Source organism: Streptopelia decaocto, assembly GCF_964273445.1.
Source record: "Streptopelia decaocto genome assembly, chromosome: 1".
Taxonomy (NCBI): domain Eukaryota; kingdom Metazoa; phylum Chordata; class Aves; order Columbiformes; family Columbidae; genus Streptopelia; species Streptopelia decaocto.
This window is the reverse complement of record NC_138663.1, coordinates 148,859,588-148,878,575: the sequence shown is the minus strand read 5'-3', so window position 1 is coordinate 148,878,575 and position 18,988 is coordinate 148,859,588. Positions and strand designations below refer to the sequence as shown.

The window sequence follows — 18,988 nt, the reverse complement described above, 5'->3', positions numbered from 1 at the left end:
ACTGTCAGGTGCAAGTTTCGTTCACAGCACCCTTTAAATAAGCCCTTAGATATCCCAAACCAATGCTGAGATATCTTCCATTCAGAAAATTAAATCTATGCGACTTTTTGGTTGCAGTAAGGGAAGCACCCTTCCACTGCCTTTGACAGATCAGCTTCTTCCTCGGAGGCAATCGCTGTGCTAGCGGACTGCAGGAAAGCTGATGAAGCTGTTTGGAAGCAGTAAGTGACACTGCTGTCAACAGCCTGTATCTGTGCAGCTCCACAGGAATCAAAGCGCTCCGTTCGCGTGCACCAGCCACATCTCTGCCCGTGTCTCGTTAGTGAATGTGTTTCCCAGTCGTAGCAGTTCCACTGAGCCTTGTTCCTTGGAGACATTCAGCCTGATATGTACTAACTACTCTAAAAATGACATAAATCTATGATGACTCTGTCTGCACTAAGGGTATGTTTATGTTTCAGAGTTCTGTCTGATTCAGACATTTCCCAAGCTCTGTTCTTACCCACCCAGAAAACACTTTGCTCTGAGTTAGCGGAATAACTGGGCCATGGGCTTGAGTTCAGGTTTTGCTTCTGCTGATACTCGTGTGCAACCCAGCTCTCAGTATAAAGGCAAGCTACACAAGCTTCCAGTTCCCTCCACAACTCCAGCTGGAAGATGCTTTCTGTTTCTCTCCTTCCTCTCCTGATACAGCACCATCTGCCAAGTTTGGTGTTTAAATACCAAACGCTCACTGTTTCTGCAGCACACAGAAGGCTGAGGAAGCAGACAGGTGAAGTTTCATGGTTTACAGGCTGAATTCCTGGATTAAATCTCATTAAAAAACTCTCGCTGTCAGAGGCCTCCAGAACTGCCTATGTTAAGAACAAGGAAGCCCATTTTAGTTTATTTATATATAGCATTGCTCTTGTGTCACTGCCAAAGGCTGCGGCTCTGGGTCAGGTCACAGACTGAAACCCTGAGCAGCCCTGAGCGAACACACAGACACCTCTGTGCCATGGGATCTGCCCCCACCAACCATGCCCATGCAGCACCCCCACAGAGTCTCAAAGAGTCAGGCAAGCAGGCATGAAAACTCTCTGCTAGCTAAAGTTAAGCCTGCGGTGAAGTTATACCCTAGGAAGAGATGTATTGGGTTACCCGAGGAAAGATTACCTTAGATAGCTATCCCAGCCAACCCTCTGGGCGTCCAGCCCTTTGGGCAGTGAGGAAGTACTCCGGCCAATGAAGAAATTGCTATATCTGCTCCTCAGATCCATGACATCAACAAGAGTACATTTCTGCTGGTATGACTGATTCTAGATTAGTTGGTACAACTGTCAGCTTCTGGGCAAAGATGGTAGGTTTGTAGATGAAAGGGGAAGAGAGCAATAAGTCCCTCACTGGCACTGCCAAGAGTGGTATTTGCACTTCAGATCTGCACAGTGCAATGGTGACTGTTTGGCTCCTCTCTCCCCAGCTCTCTTTCCTGATGTGGCTGTCTGTGCCCCTGAGCTGACCTGAGAAACCACATCTCCATGTGCCACCCCTATGCCAGGAACAACTTCTAATATAAATGTGACCCGAATTACGCGAGCCGTGTGGGCAGAAAGGGCTTTTCAATGATTTGCCAACTGCATTGTACTATTCTGGCTTTTCATGAACTTCCTTATGCCAGACTGTCATTATACTGTTCTTGAGGTATCGATTGAAATAGAACAGTTAAGTGTAGTTGTGACTAAGAGGTTTACGAGAAAAAAAAAAATATACACATAGTTTAGAAGACAGAATGAAAAGTTCCAAGAGGTATCCAAATGATAAACACATGCACATATATGTATGGACACACCACAATTACAGCTACTCTTGCCAGAAAGAACCAAAACGAGCACTTTCATGGAAGTTATACTTTGTCTCAACTGGACTTGTTGAAAATTCTCTGTAATAAGTAAAGGAGTAGAGGTTTCACTCACTTGGAGGAAAGGCACTGGTATTGCAGCAGACTGGTAGGCAGCCAGAGTATCCAATTCAAATGTATTTTTCCTCTACAGGTTTCAGCATTCCTAGTAGAAAACCTTACTTCCATTGACTGGGAAAAACCGGGTGGAGCAGCTATAAAACCACCAGCTAAAAAAAATATTTTTTTTTTAAATCCCATTTTTAAGTGGCTTTTTTCAAAACTCCTTTGGGGTGAATCAGGATAGAGTGTAAAGCCTGCTGCTCACGAGTGCCCATGTTGAAGCTTTTCCTATATGGCACCTGAGCTGAAGCAACATACTGCTCCCTCAGCAAACAGTCTGATCCTGGGTACTTCTTTCCCCTGTACCATGCTTTGAACCAGTTTGCAAAGAAGACAGCTGGCGCAGCATGGAGCAGGATGCTGTGCCAAGTGCCAACTATCTACAGTATAGTATTTCAGCTTATCACCCATTCCTTTGAAATACCAACCTCAAAATAAAACACTTCATCAAAATGTGGATTGTTGGTCTTCTTTTTAACTTTCGTCTTTTTGGCTTCCGATCTGAATTAAGGAAAGAAATAGAAAGGTAAGAAACAATGTTAGCAGAAGTGTCATCTTAGAACAGAGACACTGAGGAACAAATAGCCACCTAGTTGATTTATCTGATCAAACGGGAACGCCATGTGGCTCCAGCACAGCAGGCACACACAAGTCACACACACTCAAGAGATTCACTGCAAGCCTATTTCTCTAAAGTGGCAGTAATCACAGTTTATTATCCTCTCAACACAACTCCTTGAACCCTGATTCTGTCACAGGCTTGATCCAGCAGAATGTTATATCCGTACAAGGCAACTGGCAAGAATGGAGCTCTGAACAGCAACATTTGGGCGACCGCCTCAGTCTTGATGTGACTCAAAAACTCCTCATACCCTAAAAGCATAGGAGACAGGAAGACTGGCATAGCTATTTCTGTGTTTATATTTTATAATCCTGGGCTGAGGAATCAATGAATGCTTTTCAGTGACGTTAAATCATTAAGAAAAACCTAGAATTATTTTCTCAGTATAAATTTTTTTATTGCTGTATTACCACCCTTTTCCCTGCAGTCCAAACAGCCCCTAGTTAATGTCACGTTGTTGAATTATCATGAGCGGCACCGGACAGAAATCTCTGAAATTTCTACTGCTCTGTAGCAACCAGAGCGGGCAAGAGGCCTGACACAGTTTGGCGCTGCCCACTCACCCTCCCCGGGCCGTGCCATCTGCCTGGGCCTGCCTGTCAGAACACCCACATCTGACTGCCCGGCACTGGGCTGATGCCAGCCGCTGCGCTGCACACAGGCCAGCCAGCAGCTGTTTGATGACTTCCAAATGTTATGAACGTATGCTTGATTTGTTCTCGTTACCTACAAGTGAAGAGCCCTGTGTTGTCCCATTTCACCCATCTTCCCCTACAGCTCTGCGGTAATAAGGCGGCATAGATAAAACAGACGCAGATGGAGAGACGCATCAGCCATGTGGAAAACTGACCTACTAATCATTTCATCCCAGAATCTATCTCTCATTTCTCATGCAGCAAAGCTGCTTAGATAGCTTGTAATTGCTTCTACGAACCGGGGAATTCTATGTCCTCTTTTACAGAGGTCAAGTAAAGTTGGGTCTCATTCTCAGTGCTGCTACAGGCTTCCTGTGTGATGGCAATGGGCCAGCCCACCAGTATAGTGTTTTCCCATATATAATAAAGGCCTAGAAACAGTTTTGGTCAGGAAGCCTGATGGCTCTCTAGGTACAAATCACACAATAAACAGCAGCACATTTGTTGATGTTTTTATGCTCGGTACTGCATAAATGCAGCAGAATAAAGCAGCTTTCCTACTCTAAAAGGAGACGCACTGAAAAATCCAGAGGAGAATACTGTACGGATTAAGAATATCCCACTATTCCGAGGAAGAGCTGAGAGATAAAAGAGACTAATCGCCTCCAGGACGTAGGGCAGATTGCCTATTCCATCTCATCAGTCACACTTGTCAATCAGCTTCTTTACCGATAAGCCCATCTGGGAGGGGACTGGGATGCGGGATGTAGAACGGGAGGTGATTAAGGCAAGCACAATTATTAAGCAATTACAAAGCAGTGGATGGGAATAAGCTGCATGCTGCTGGCTGGAGATAGGAGGTAAGCTTTCTCCCCACCAAAACCCAGCCAGGAATAGGATGCAGCTATGCCCTTTATTCTGAAGGGAAATAGGTTATCAGTTGTCACACATTACCCAGACTAGGGGGCAGAGGGAAGCAGATAAAGAAAGGTAAGTTGGGACACTCAAGGACACAAGGGTTAGTCAAAAAGTCTCCTTACAGTTTCAGTAATAGCCACCCAGTACCATCTGAAACAAGTTACAGACTTTAAAACATCAAAGCATACAACTCAATTACACAGCCCATTAATGGAGGTAAGGTACAACACACCTAGACAGAGACGAACAACACAGACCAGTCTCAAAGGCTCCTCTGCTTGCAAGGTATTTGTCAAGAACGCACTTTATTTATAGTATTTTCAATAAATTGTTGTAAAACTTTATGAATAACCCATGCTACTAAATCTGATTCTTTGAGGTCACACAAAAGCTGTTTTGTTTCTGACATGGTACAGACATAGAAGATGACTGCGGATAAGCAGAAACAAAAACAGTGACATCCAACAGCATGGGAAATTCTTATAACAGGACAATTTAATTCCAAATTTTAAATGAGGAGTATTATATGCAGAATCTCATAACTAAAACCTCTTTCTGAATTTTTCCATGCTATTATGTCCACATCTATCAAATTATAGGACTGAAACACCTAGGGATTTTGAAATACACATTAATTTGTCACACCTTGAAAGTGAAAATACTCTAGATATTCACATAAAAATGTGCATACGTTGCAAGATGTTGATGTATTCAGCTTCCTCTTCTGCCCCTGCTCAAAATTAGGCAATGAATTTGCTCAAAAACTGGCCTCCAACTGTGAGGTGAGAATATGCACAAATTAAGCCTAACCACAAATTACATACTTCAGGATATTCAAATTACTCAGACTGAAACAAGCCTCACTTGACTTACTCTAGTATAATTCAGTAGTTCATACATGCACTCATGAACAATTAACATATCCTAGTGGTGTCTAAATACTCCCATCTGTCCATCGGAGAATGCAGATTTCTAATAGACAAAGGAAACAGAAGCCACCCTTACGAAACGGAAGCTTTTGTTTGTGCAATACTTGCCTGGAGGGTCCTGCTAAGGTAACGGTGGCGTAGGGATCGCATTGCCCGTTCACAATGGGCAGCCCTTGGCATTCTAGAACTCTAGAAAAAGAGAAAACGTAGGCAAACAAATCAATGAAATGGGAAGAGACTGGAGTTTAAATAAAAGCAATGCATTTTCATCCCGCTCCCTTTTCACAATACTCGACACTAGGGAATTGAAATGTCACTAAGCACAAGCCTTTAATTTATACCTAATATTGAAAACACATTTTGGTCTTAAATACTAACTTCAGTGAGGTCAAAAATACTGTTAAATTACACAGAAACCTTGACTTGAAGGATTCTTATTTTGCAAGCACAACAACTTAAGTTTCATGAAATAAAAGTCTGCTGTCAAGATGGGAGCTGTCAGCACTTTAAAATTCCGTGACAACTTATTCACCAAAAAGAAAGTGCCAGAATTTACTTCTGTAACAAAAGATTGAAAAAACAGAGACAGATCCCAGCAGTAGTCAAGCAATTTGTCAGAATCGCATTCATGAAGGCCTCAGTGCTTCTGAGAAAATTTGGCATGGACTTATTTGAAAACGTAGTTAACTACAGACCAGGAGACAGCACGAAACAGCCACCTTTCTCCATAAAATTTGTAAAGAGCAAAACTGAGGAAATGCATTCAGCAGTTCTGCACTGAAGAAGAAAAAGAGACGCTGGAGGGACAAAACGGAACAAACCTGGGTTTGGTGCAAGACATGGTGAGAAATCTGCACTTTCGCACTCTCATTTCAACATCTCTTTGGGAAAAAAAAAAGAGGCAACACAACCCCCAAAACAGTGAAAAAATGTTTCATATTTCACAACTGAGGAGTACCGCATCAACTGGAAACAAATGCAGACAAGCCAGTTACCAGGACTCTCCCTGCTTCCAACAGGTAAGCCTGTTGGGCTGATGTATTTAACACAATTATAACTGGAAAATTTAGGTGAAGACAAGCTCAAACTCTTTGGGCAGGTGAAAAATCTTGCAGTGTGAAATATCTTGCACACTTCTGGGTGCTATAAAATCAGCAAGAAAAGTAATATCCATTTTACTGCTTCCAGTGACAGCAACTTTAATACAAAATAAGAAGAACAACAAACATGATAGAGAAAAATTCAGAAACAGATAGTGCTCCACAATTTTATACACAAAGCAAGTTATTTGATAACATATAATGTAGACTTCTAATACACTTTAACTACAGACTTATTACTTACTCTGCATAAAGAGAGAAAAATTAATATTCTGCACCAATACAGGAACCATTTTTATAGCAGAGGATGCAGAGTATAGGTAGGTTCACAGAGCAGACGAAGACTGATGATCAGACTAAGGGGTCACATGCAGGCAGCTAAAGAGATGCATTACATTCATAGCTGGATTTTCACGCCTACGATCCTGCAGAATAAAGGCTAAGTAATTGGCTTAATACAGACAGCCCCCAATAATACACTCACAAGCTTCTCATTTGCATAGCCTCTACATGCATGGGAAAGCATTTCTTTATTGAACTGGGTGAGTCTTCATTGCTGATTCAGTGCAAAAGAGATTTATGTTCTGTGTTTTGGATACTTAAGTGAAATCACAGATCAAAACCACAGAGAAAGTCGGGGAAAACTTGGATTGCACAGGCACTGGGCTGCTTTTATTTCTGGACTTCTATTATTTCACTACAAATTTACCTTCATACAGACAGAATTTACAAGCCTCCCAGATGCCTCGTTTAGCAGGTATCTGATATTGCAGAGTGCTGCCACATGAACAACAAAACTCAAGCCACAAATTCTATCCCAGCACCAGCTGGAAAGGCAAGGTGCAAGCTCCAGTAACCCTCAACATCAAGCAACACACAATATACACAATTTGATTGTCTAAATGCACACATCTAGTGCCATTTGAGATGACTTAACAGTTTCTTCCTCAATCCCTTGGTCTCCAGAAAGGCAGGAAGTACCCATGGAACATTTATATTTAACAGCTCCATGCCTCTCAGGGGTCTCACAAACAGACTAGATCCCTGTTTTAAAGCAACCAAGTCCTACTACACATTCACTCAGCCCATCTTACAGAGGTGTAGAATAGGTTTTTTTGCATGCGTATTAATACAAGTATTAAAAATTGCAAGAAAAATGCTACTTCTTAAATGTGAACAGAAATAACACTTATGAGGAACTTTACATTGTAGCCTTCTGGCAGAGTAGCTAGCAGTGCAGGAAGAAAATCCCATAAGTACCAGCAGAAAGCCTTTAAGAGGCAGGTCCAGTTTGATTTTCTTATGAGTAAAGGACAGACCACTTTCCTTCTAGTGGTCTTTGCATTAGTATGACTACATTCACAGCAGAAACACTTTGCCCGTGAACTACAGCATGACTACTGGTAATTCTTCCAGGACGGTAGATGTGGTTTGAACACATTCCTGTTTGAACAGAACAATTGTACATCAGGTGTCAGCAACACCACCCCCCTCCCCCCCCACCCCTTCCACTGCTTCCTTAAGGCAGCCTGTAAGCCCCTTGAAATAGTAACTCAATGGTTTTATAGCAGTCAGCCAATTTTCTGCTGTTGATGAATGGCTCCCAAGCCAGCTCTCATCCATACAGGAAGAGTTATGTGAAATTTAAACACAGAGAAAGCATGTTCAGATAGAGTATGATTCCTATTTTAATATAAGTGGTTCTTTCAATAATATACATACAATAGAAGGTGATCCCAGACAGCATCACCTACACTTGAGGAGATGCAGAGTTTATAAATCACTCCACAATAAAATCAGAGATTAATTTGAATGATCAAAAGTGTAAAGTTATCCACACAAGAAAATATGCACATCTTAACTATACACATATACAATGACAGGATCTATTCTAGTATTACCACATCAAATAATTTTTTTACTTTTTTTTTGTGGATAGCCCTCTGTCGTTATCACATCAACCATCAGCAACAGTTAAAAAGAAACAGTATCATTAGCTGGCCAGAGAAAACACAGTAACGTAAATCATTCGGCACTTGCATATTGAATTCTGTGTGCTATACAAAACATACGGAGAAGAACAACAAGGTGAATTTTAATCTCTCGTGGCTCTCCCAGGTTTGTATTCTCCAGCTCAGAAAACAGAAGTTATCCATTCATGAACAGCTTACAAAATCATGAATGGTATGAAGAACATTTCCTCACAAAATAAGAATTAGAGGGCACATAATGAAATTACCAGATAGCAGGTTTAAAATAAACAGAAGGAAGTACTTTTTACACACAATATGTAATAAAATTGCAAAATGTATTGCCATGAGATGTCATGGAAGCCAGAAGAACACATGGATTCAAACCAGGACTACACGAACGCACGAAGTGTAGGTCTGTAGGCAGCTATTAAAGCTTAATAGTCCAGAAACCTCCTTCAGCTCAGGAAAGCCCAAATTGCTGATCGGGAAGGGTGTAACACTAAAGCAATCATCCCATATTTGAAGTATCACTCACCAGCAAACATCAGAAACAGCACTAGGCTAGACTAGAGGGGCATTTAACATAGCAGGATAGTTTTTATGTTCTCTGGGGAGAAAAGCAAAAACAAAACAAAAAACCACACCGAAATACACAGATGTTCTCATACAGTCGTGATGACTTAAGAGTAAGGCATTTCTTTATGTGCATTTGGAATACAAAAAGCAAAAGCAACCTTGAGAAAAACAAAATGTGCGAAAACAGGAAACAGACCCCGACATAAACGATATCCCAAGCCTTTCAGGTAATTTAAAAGCAGTTATTGTTTAAGGATGTTGGAGAAAGAAGACAAAAGACTGAAGACTTAGAATTTTCAGGAAGGAAGGCTATGTCCGGAGAGAGGCTCATTCTGGTTCTTATATCTTACTGAGCACTGTGGGGAGAGACAATGAAATTCAACAAGGCACGGGTCTGGTTGACTCACTCTAGTATCCCCTCATTAGCTACAGGAAACTCAGATCCTAAAGCTGCTTTCATTACCGCCACTTCCTTCAGTCATGGGCAAGTTAGTAGGTAAGTTAACACTCCTCCCAACCTGGTACCAAAATACGAGCCTTAATTGGCAAGCAGGAAAAGAGCTAGAGCAAGATGACAGCTACTCAGAGACACAAAAAAAATGGAGGCTCAATTCTGCCACATGGATATCACATTATTAAGAGTGACAGTTCATATCTGTATTAGATGAAAAAAACATATGAAAATAAATGTATAATAAAGGTACAATCTCAGGGAAGGGAGATGGGGGAGCCATGCTGGGAAGCAGTGAACAGAGCCAGTAGAAATGAAATGCCTTTGCTCTAATTATTTGTGGAATGAATAAACATATGCGTCCTAGGATAATAAAAAAAAGCCTAAGCAATCAAGATTATTCAAGAATTACAAGTAACTCATCAGGCCCCGCAGGAAGAATGTCTGCCCAACTGGTAGTTTCTGATCATGAGCTGCCTCAAGCCCAGCTGGGACAGGGTGAGCCATCCCTCCCAGTTAGCCGGGCTGGGCTGGGCTAAGGTTAGTGCTGGGTCATATGGGAAAACTCTCAATGCAGCTGCCTCACTATATTTTGCTTGTGGTTTATAAAATTAACAGGTTTCAAGCAACTAGATATTTCAGTTTTCGATGTGGTTCATGACCAAACCTTCACAAGAGTAAATAAGCTATGGAAAATTCCCAGAGGGTAAAAAGAAAACCTCAAACCCAAACACACGGTGAGCATGCCCTCTTGCCTTAAAATTACATGATTACAGAAGTTGAGAGGGAGGCAGATGGAGAAGGTTTTGAAAAAAGACAATGTTTCTTCAACAAAAACTAAGCAGCTCACATCTGACAACTCAGGCATTCCCTCTGCCTTGGAGCTGCCAACCAAGAGCTGGAGGCTGTAGTCTCTCAGAGAGCCCCCACACAATCATACTCAAAACCAGGCTTAACACAGGCAAGCAACATCAGGATGATTCAAGCCTGTGGGCGTTCCACACCCCTTCCCTGGAATCGGAAAAATTATTTTAAAATTATAGGCCCTCTGATTAGGTCAGGATGCACATGTCGTCGGCGTCCTTGAGCACCAGAATGGACAACCAACACAAAAACGGACACTGAGAAGAGAAACCAGAAAGAACATGGCTGTTCTTAAAACACAGAATCATATTTACTGTTTTTTCACACTAAATCACTTCCAGTATACCTAGTCAGGCTCAGTTCTTCCCTCAGTTTCAACCTAGCATAGGGAAGAGCACACCGTTCCCTTCCTCTTTTCTCAAATCAGAATTGTTTTCTCACTGTGATTCCTCAACAGAAAATAAATACATCTCTTTTTCTACACAATCTTGCTTTCTATCACTGTACCCATTCCAGGTGTTTTAATTGCTTTCACATACATACTGGGTTCCTGGGATCAATCTTAATAGTTGGCAAGTTTACTATGTATCATATCAACCTTCTGTTTCAAAGCAAGCCTCTACTTGCTCCACCTCTTTTTCATTTCCTAACCTTGAGGTTGTGTCCCATCTCAGATGCGTATTTTTTGGCTGTGTTTGGGTTCTTCTCTGTGTCATTTCAAAGGCAAGAGACTTCTTCCTCCTTGCTTGCTCTAGTGATCTAATGATTACTTGAACGCTCAGTACTTTGTGTGGTAAGCCTGACCAGACAGAGAAGTATCAAGTTAAAAGTAAACTTTGTGGCAGATTTGTCAGAACTGTCATCACAACAATGCATCTTTGGCTTATGCTAAGTACTTGTTTGGTAAGGTACATTCCCCAGCGCTGGGTATGCGAGTCCCTCTGGATCTCTCTTTTTTTGTCTACTACTGACTACAGGATCATCTTGTAACATATGTACCATCCCAAGTACATTGTCTAGTGGGAGTAACGGAGCACCTCTGAATACTCTCCCTTTGTGAATGGTGTTCTCAGGGCACATAAAACAGGCTATTTAACTTCATAACAGAGTACTCCAGTCTTTTTGTCTAGTCTGACAGTAAAGAAGTGGTGCTTCCCTTTTCCTTGCCACATTCAGTTCGTTCTTGAATATTCTTTTATTTCAGTACAGCCTTCCATCCATGATCCGAGCTCCTTACTCAGTCCCAGTGGTTTAAGAGGAACTTCAAGGTAATGCTGCACAACAGACTTCCTTGGCCAACCTCATATCTGTGCTGGCACGTGGTAGCTGCTTTGCGACCAGTGAACTGACTTCTGTCTTCTGCTGCAAGCAGGAACTGTTCCCAGGCCTCCTTCTTATTCCCTCGGTCTGGCGTGTTTAGAGGGGCTCTTGTTCAGAGGGGCTTCGCCTGGATGGATCTGCATCCACCACTAGTTGGCACAAAGGCACAACGTCTAGCTCAGAAATCCCACAAATTACAAATTTCTGGAGACCAGAAGAGTATATCACAGCATGCCTGCCCTCATAATTCTTCATCTCCTACTGAACATGCTCAAAGACAGCATCCTGGGTTTTGGTCTGACCAAATGTTGTATCAGAACTGCTGCTAGTGCACCTCCAGACAAACCTTGCACGTCCTCGTCACTTCCACAAAATAACCTACTGGATTTTCATTCAGGACTTCACATAAACACGCAACCCTTTTTTGCCAAGAGGCTGACCAAGTGACATGTTTCTTCTGGAATAAAGCAAAAGTTTTCTAAATATACTCAGTCCTGGTTTTAAATTACACTCCGTCTCCATCATCCAAAGTACTAAGATAATTATGTCCCAACCTCCTCAAAGTTTCCTTATCAATCCATATTCTGCCTCTGCTTTACCCCTGTCCCCAGGGAATAAGGAAGCCAGCACTGCTGCATCCACGTATTGAGTCATGCCTTTGTCATCTGGATGAATATTTGAAGCCAAAGGATCATGCCTGCTTCAATTATGAGAACTCTAGTGAAAGACTATTTCAAAAGTACCTATTCCTTTACTTTTGGAAATGACCTACTTGTACCAAAACAAAATTTCCTACTATTCTTCACACCTGCATGTTTTTTGCTCTGTGAACAGATCAGTTTCCTCTGGAAGTGGTTCTAACATAGTGGGAATTGCCCACAGTGATGTGACCTTCATCTCATGTCCCTCTCAGACACAAAATGTTCCAGCACTGTGTAGTGTTCAGTGATCACTGATCATGCTTGGCCGAATGAAGCAGGGAAAGGATGGAAAAATATCCAAGTGGATATTGCCATACTGAACTAAATACATCAATGCTTTATCATCATTTTTCAAGCCATTTCCCCACTACATTTTTTTCATCTCTCCAGGAAACCTGAAACCAGAGTCTTTATCCAATCCTCAGCCACACTGCTGCTCTCCCATCTATCCTTCCACCTCTTTTTCTGCCCTTCCAAGAAAACCACTCTCCTTTAGGAACTCCAGTGGTATGCTGTCTTCTTTGGATGATACCCTCTTTTCCTCCTTTTTTTTTTTTTTGGTGAACAAACATGTTCTGGCTTACAAATGCTAAATCCCTTCACCATCCCCTTAACCTCCAAGAGAATTAATGTTTAACTGGAGCTGCTTTCCCCCTTCACATGACAATTCATTTTGCCACAAAGATCTGTGGCCCTAAATGAAATCCTGCCTCACTCAAACAAATGGCACAACTTTAACTGAGGCCAGCATTTCACTTGAGAAATATTCCCTTAAAATAAAAGGCTGTACAGCATTCCATGTGTTGCCTCTGAAATATCTCTATACAAGGTACATTACACACTCAAAACCACCCCCATTTCAGCTTCTGAAATCTGGAGAGAGCTTTTGCAGATCAGAGGAACAGGCTGTGCAGGCAACTATTTTGATTTTTCTCTTCAAGATACCCTCCAAAGCCTCCACACCAAAAGCACAACAGAAACCTTGAAACTCTGAGATTACAGCTGCAATCCCACATAAATCCTGCCTTTTTTTCTACATTCCCAGTTGAGTTCAGAAGAGTTGCAGTCCAGCAAAACATTTAAACATGTTCCTAAACTTGTGTTGTACTGAACAGATGCTCCTTCCTGAGCTGAACTACAGCAGTTTTTGCAGCCTCACACAGATCCAGGTTAGCTTTTGGTCTTCACCGGAATGCTCTGTATATGCCACATTTCTGTCACGCACTCACAGTTCTTGTTAACATAAAGCTATTAATGGTGATTTCCTTTGGATAGAGCTGAGGAAGAGGAACTGACTGTCAATGTTCGGCTTCGAGCAACAGTTTCTTCCCCAGGTATTTACTGAAGATATTTTATAGCAAAACAGGAACAAATATTCATACAAACCCAACCAATAATATACAGAAAGCAAATGAAAGCTAATGACCACAACCTCTGCTTCCCCAATCTAAACCAAATAATATTAGAGATACTACACTAAAGCTACAGGCAATGCGAAAATGTTTTCAATAAATATAAGGAAGAAATACTGTCAATACATATGCATCCCTAAAACCACAATCACTTCAAATAAACTGCAAAAATTTTATCCTGTTAGTAGACATCTAAACGTTTCTTAATGGTTTAAAAATCACATGGACTTTTTTCTGCTATTAATATGGGAGCTGTCCTTCCTGCTACAGTTCAAAACATCCAATTTGCTTCCCAATAACAGCTCTAGAAAGACTTTTAAAACCACACATTTAGAGAGCACCATCTGTACTCAGTTCTAAATAAAGAGAACAGACTAAAAAGTGGGCGTCAGCCATCCTGTTCTCACAGGACAAGGAGTTAATCCATTAGCAGTTAAGCCAGTTGATGAGTCGATTACAGAAGAGTTGCAAGCTTCCTGAAAGCCACTTCAGAAAAGTTTTAAGTTAGGTTAATGTAAAAAAAGGTTAAATTATCTGTGACATTGCCCTGAGGCCTTGAACAAAGACACAAGCTTGCTGAAATTTTGAACCGAACTGATTTGGTGACTATTACTGGCACTGACATCATTTCCTCCTGCCTTGGTCTCAGACTCGCAACCCCAGTTTTTAACAGGGTCAGCAATAGCTGAACAATGGGAGAGTAAAGCAGAAGGGTAAGTAAGGAGAAGGAATTATTTCCAGCACAAGTCGATTTTCAGAGGAGACGGAAGACTCAAATACAAGTTGCAGCAGAGCAAGAAGTATGCAAAAACTATAAGGAAAGAGTAGCACAAAAGAGGTACAAACAGGAAAGGATAAATTTGCTTCATGACAGAGCTATATTGATTCTTGTAGGAAAAGTGGAGAAATTTGTATTTGACGTAATACGGTAGGAAGCTAAGGAATGGGTCAATATGAAGGCAGTTGCAGAAGCATTCGTGTTAAAGCAGCATGGTGAGAAATGTAAGAGGAGTGAAGCACAAAATGACAACAATTATGACATTAAGCAAATTATTATAGCCTACACAACTGCTTTATCTAAGCTGAGCGTGGCCTATGGCGATATTAAATGGAAGCAATGAGATATGGTCTGTACAGGCAGATAAGGAGACAAAGATGACCCAAGGCCAAAAGGCAGCTTGGGAGTCAGACACAGGCTGCTATGGCTACATAACGAATTCAGCCAGCGATGCTAAAAACTCCCATGTTGTTTCTCTCTGCTTGGAAACGTAGGTCAGTATCAAGAAGATGTACAGTGTGCTATATGTGATGTACAGAGTTTGTGGAAAGCAAACTGCATCTCTGACTTGAGGCCTGTCCAACTTTAACCTGCTCCTATTAGATGGACTGATAACCATAGGACAAGAAGGAAGACAAAATGAAGAAGCTGTTTTTGAAATGACTGACATTCATCCCAAAGACAGAGTGTGATACTTGGCAGGGCAAAACTTATCAAGAAATCACCAAGAAACGAGCCAAAGAAAAAGCTTTTGAGCCTACTGGCAGGGATCTGATTATCAAGTAAGCAAAAATATAAGAGAGGAAGAGACTAAACCCAGAAGCTTTAAAATTAACTTAGGACAGAGTGAAGGAAATGAGGCACCTTGGTGCAGGAGGAAGGTAGGGGGCAGCGTTCAACTTTAAGAAACAAAACAGCAAAACAGAAGCAGCATGTTCTTAACTTACCCAAGGGTTTCCTACCTAGCTGGTGAATAAGAGTTTCCTCTAAAGTGCTTGAGTATAGCCAAGCCAAACAACCAGGCTGGCCATAGACAGTAAGAATTTAAATAAAAATTTGGAGATGCTGGTAAACGACATGTACATCTGTAACAACTGGGAGAGCATGAAATACGGCATCCAAATCTCATGCTGCAACATACTTGAACCACGGGCCATAATAACCCCAAACTCTTGGGCCAAGGGAATGTATCAGATGAGAGTCTGGATCAAATCTCAACAACTTTTGGGTGACAGGGGGTGCACTCAGGAAGGGAATGAGATGGTTTAACAAGAGCTGTGGGACTAACAGAATGAAAACCCAGCCAGCTTCTTCTCATCCCTACCCCGTTCAAATATAATTATTTATCTAATAAATAAGTCCTTGAAGACTCTTTCACATAGATTCTGACATTTCATATTTCATTAGATGTATTCTAGTGGCAAATACACCTTTCTAAATGGAAAAAAAAAATAGCTCACAGTTGAAAAAGAAAATAAGCAATTATTTGTGGACCTATAAAACAATCAAAGGTGCCTTCAAACACTACATGGAGGCTACAACCTTCTGTATTGGGCATGCCTTGGCACATCTGAGGTAGGTAGAACTTTTAACGCTTTAAAAACACAACTTGAAATGAGTCAGAACAATTTCTGATTAGATTTATGTGAATAATCAGACAATTTGGGATCTTGATTAACAATATTTATTATTAAAGGCCAGTGATCTTTCCTACACATGCAATACTTTCATTAAGGAATTCAAATTAAGCTGATTCATCAACGCTACTGAAAAATTATGGCAGTTAAGATGCCAACTGAGTCCCAAAGTAATGCTGAGGCATTGAATTCATTTTGATAAAAGAACTGGGCTAAGGTTACACAAATTGTGTCACAGTTAACATGTAAATGCTCTCCAGCTAGAATTAAAGAAAAAATACCTTGATGCTGTCAAGATTTACATAACTAAAAAGATGTTAACACATCTCATCATGATTACAGATAATGCAGTAATCAAGCAGGGAAGGTAAAAAAAATTACACAGCATCAGGTATTTAACAGTAAAATCAAGGCATTATGTTCTCAAAAATTAGGTTTTAAAAAAAAAAAAGTACAGAAATGTTCATATCAACATTCAGATAGACCAAGTTTGTGAAGGACAGGAAGCAGAACTGTGGAGTCTTCTTTAGTTATCAAAATAGCAACATACACATCAGGCTTGTTAAGTTTCATTTACCTGAATTTTTTACACTAAGGCACATAGAGCTATTCATTCCAAGTAGTACAAACACCATAGATATCAAAAACCATGTTTTTGTAATACAGTTTCCCACAAAATTGACTGAAAAATACTCTTCAATGTCTCTGACTTTGTGAGAGGAGAGATCAAGAAAGATTAATAAACCATTCATGTAAAAAACAGCTGCCACACAATCGTGACTTGCCCAATTCGCATTGTTCCTCTGGTCCTACAAGGCCACTTACTTCACTCTGACACTTGTTTATGTTAAAATCACTGAGGTGGGTACTGAAACATCTCACATGTAAGGCAGTACACGTGCAGCTTTTCAGAGCTAGTGTTAATGCTTTCATTGACCAATTGCTGTTCTTTCTTATCAGTAGTGGATATACTGTTGTGGCTGTTGGTGCCCTCAGCTCCTGCTGGAGGGCTCCTTACAAGTTTTAGTAAAGGGACTTTTTCAAATACATAGCAGATAAAACTAATACCAGAGGCAATGTAGGCCCACTGATGAATGGGGTGGGTGCCCTGGTGGCAGAAGATACAGAGAAGGCAGAATTACTGAATGCCTTCTTTGTCTCTGTCTACTCTGCCGGAGGCTGTCCTGGGGAGCCCTGTACCCCTGAGACCCTGGATGAAGCCAGGTCAATGGAGGAGTTTGCTTTAGTCGATGAGGACTGGGTTAGGGAGCAATTAAATAGTCTGGACATTCATAAATCCATGGGTCCAGATGGGATGCATCTGCGGGTGCTGAGGGAGCTGGCTGAAGTCATTGCTGGACCGCTCTCCATCATCTTTGCCAAGTCTTGGGAAACGGGAGAGGTGCCCGAGGATTGGAGGAAAGCAAATGTCACTCCAGTCTTCAAAAAGGGCAAGAAGGAGGACCCGGGTAATTATAGACCGGTCAGCCTCACCTCTGTCCCTGGGAAAGTAATGGAACAGCTTGTCCTTGGTGCCATCTCAAGGCATATCAAGGATAAGAGGGTTATTAGGGGCAGTCAGCAAGGCTTTACCAAGGGTAGGTCATGCTTGACCAACCTCATAGCCTTTTATGAGAATGTAACAAGGTGGATGGATGATGGCAGAGCGGTGGATGTGGTCTACCTTGGCTTCAGTAAAGCCTTTGACACAGTCTCCCACAGCATCCTCACAGCTAAGTTGAGGAGGTGTGGTCTAGACAATAGAGTAGTGAGGTGGGTTGCAAACTGGCTTAGGGAGAGAAGCCAGAGAGTGGTAGTCAATGGTGCGGAGTCTAGTTGGAGGCCAGTATCTAGTGGAGTGCCCCAGGGGTCAGTGCTGGGGCCAATATTATTCAATATATTCATTAACGACTTGGACGAGGGAATTGAGTGTACTATCAGCAAGTTTGCTGATGACACTAAGCTGGGAGGAGTGGCTGACACGCCGGAGGGCTGTGCTGCCATCCAGCGGGACCTGGACAGGCTGGAGAGTTGGGCGGGGAATAACCTAATGAAATTTAACAAGGGCAAGTGTAGAGTCCTGCATCTGGGCAGGAACAACCCCAGGTTCCAGTATAGGTTGGGAGATCACATATTAGACCTGGGGGTCCTGGTGGACAACAGGATGACCATGAGCCAGCACTGTGCCCTTGTGGCCAGGAAGGCCAATGGCATCCTGGGGTGTATTACAACGGGGGTGGTTAGTAGATCGAGAGAGGTCCTCCTTCCCCTCTACTCCGCCCTGGTGAGACCACATCTGGAATATTGTGTCCAGTTCTGGGCCCCTCAGTTCAAGAAGGACAGAGAACTGCTGGAGAGGGTCCAGCATAGGGCAACCAAGATGATTAAGGGAGTGGAGCACCTCCCTTATGAAGAAAGGCTGAGGGAGCTGGGTCTCTTTAGTTTGGAGAAGAGGAGACTAAGGGGGGACCTTATTAATGTTTATAAATATATAAAGGGTGAGTGCCATGGGGATGGAGCCAGGCTCTTCTCGGTGGCAAACAATGATAGGACAAGGGGTAATGGGATCAAGCTGGAACACAAGAGGTTCCACTTAAATTTGAGAAGAAACTTCTTCTCAGTGAGGGTGACAGAGCACTGGAACAGGCTGCCCAGGGAGGTTGTGGAGTCTCCTTCTCTGGAGACATTCAAAACCCGCCTGGACATGTTCCTGTGCGACCTCACCTAGGTGTTCCTGCTCCAGCAGGGGGATTGGACTAGATGATCTTTTGAGGTCCCGTCCAATCCCAAACATACTGTGATACTGTGATACTGTGACTGTCTCTCCTAGAGATGTGCTACAGCATTCTGTACCTAAAGAATCACGCTGTGAACATAATCCAGAAATTGCAGGAAGGATGTTTTGGCACCATTCTGTGGAAAGACCAAAAGAAGTGGGTCCTGCAGACAAAACCTTCCATTAGCAGTGAAACCTTCTTAATAAAGTATCATCCACTGCAATATCACAACTGTAAAGTACCAGACTCGTAAGACTCTCCACACTTTTTAAGCCATTGGGAAAACGCTCACCTGC

General features: G+C 42.0%; 1 protein-coding gene across 1 annotated transcript in view; it reads right to left on the bottom strand.

The window, feature by feature from the left end:
• The window catches only part of RASA3 (RAS p21 protein activator 3), a 132,721-nt gene that overhangs the window by 29,525 nt on the left and 84,208 nt on the right, over positions 1-18,988 (bottom strand). Inside the window, exons 6-7 of the mRNA XM_082058721.1 lie at positions 5,212-5,292; positions 2,428-2,500 (exon numbers count right to left, since the gene is read on the bottom strand). Coding sequence (XP_081914847.1) covers positions 2,428-2,500; positions 5,212-5,292 — 154 coding nt within the window. The remainder of the gene's footprint in view (positions 1-2,427; positions 2,501-5,211; positions 5,293-18,988) is intronic.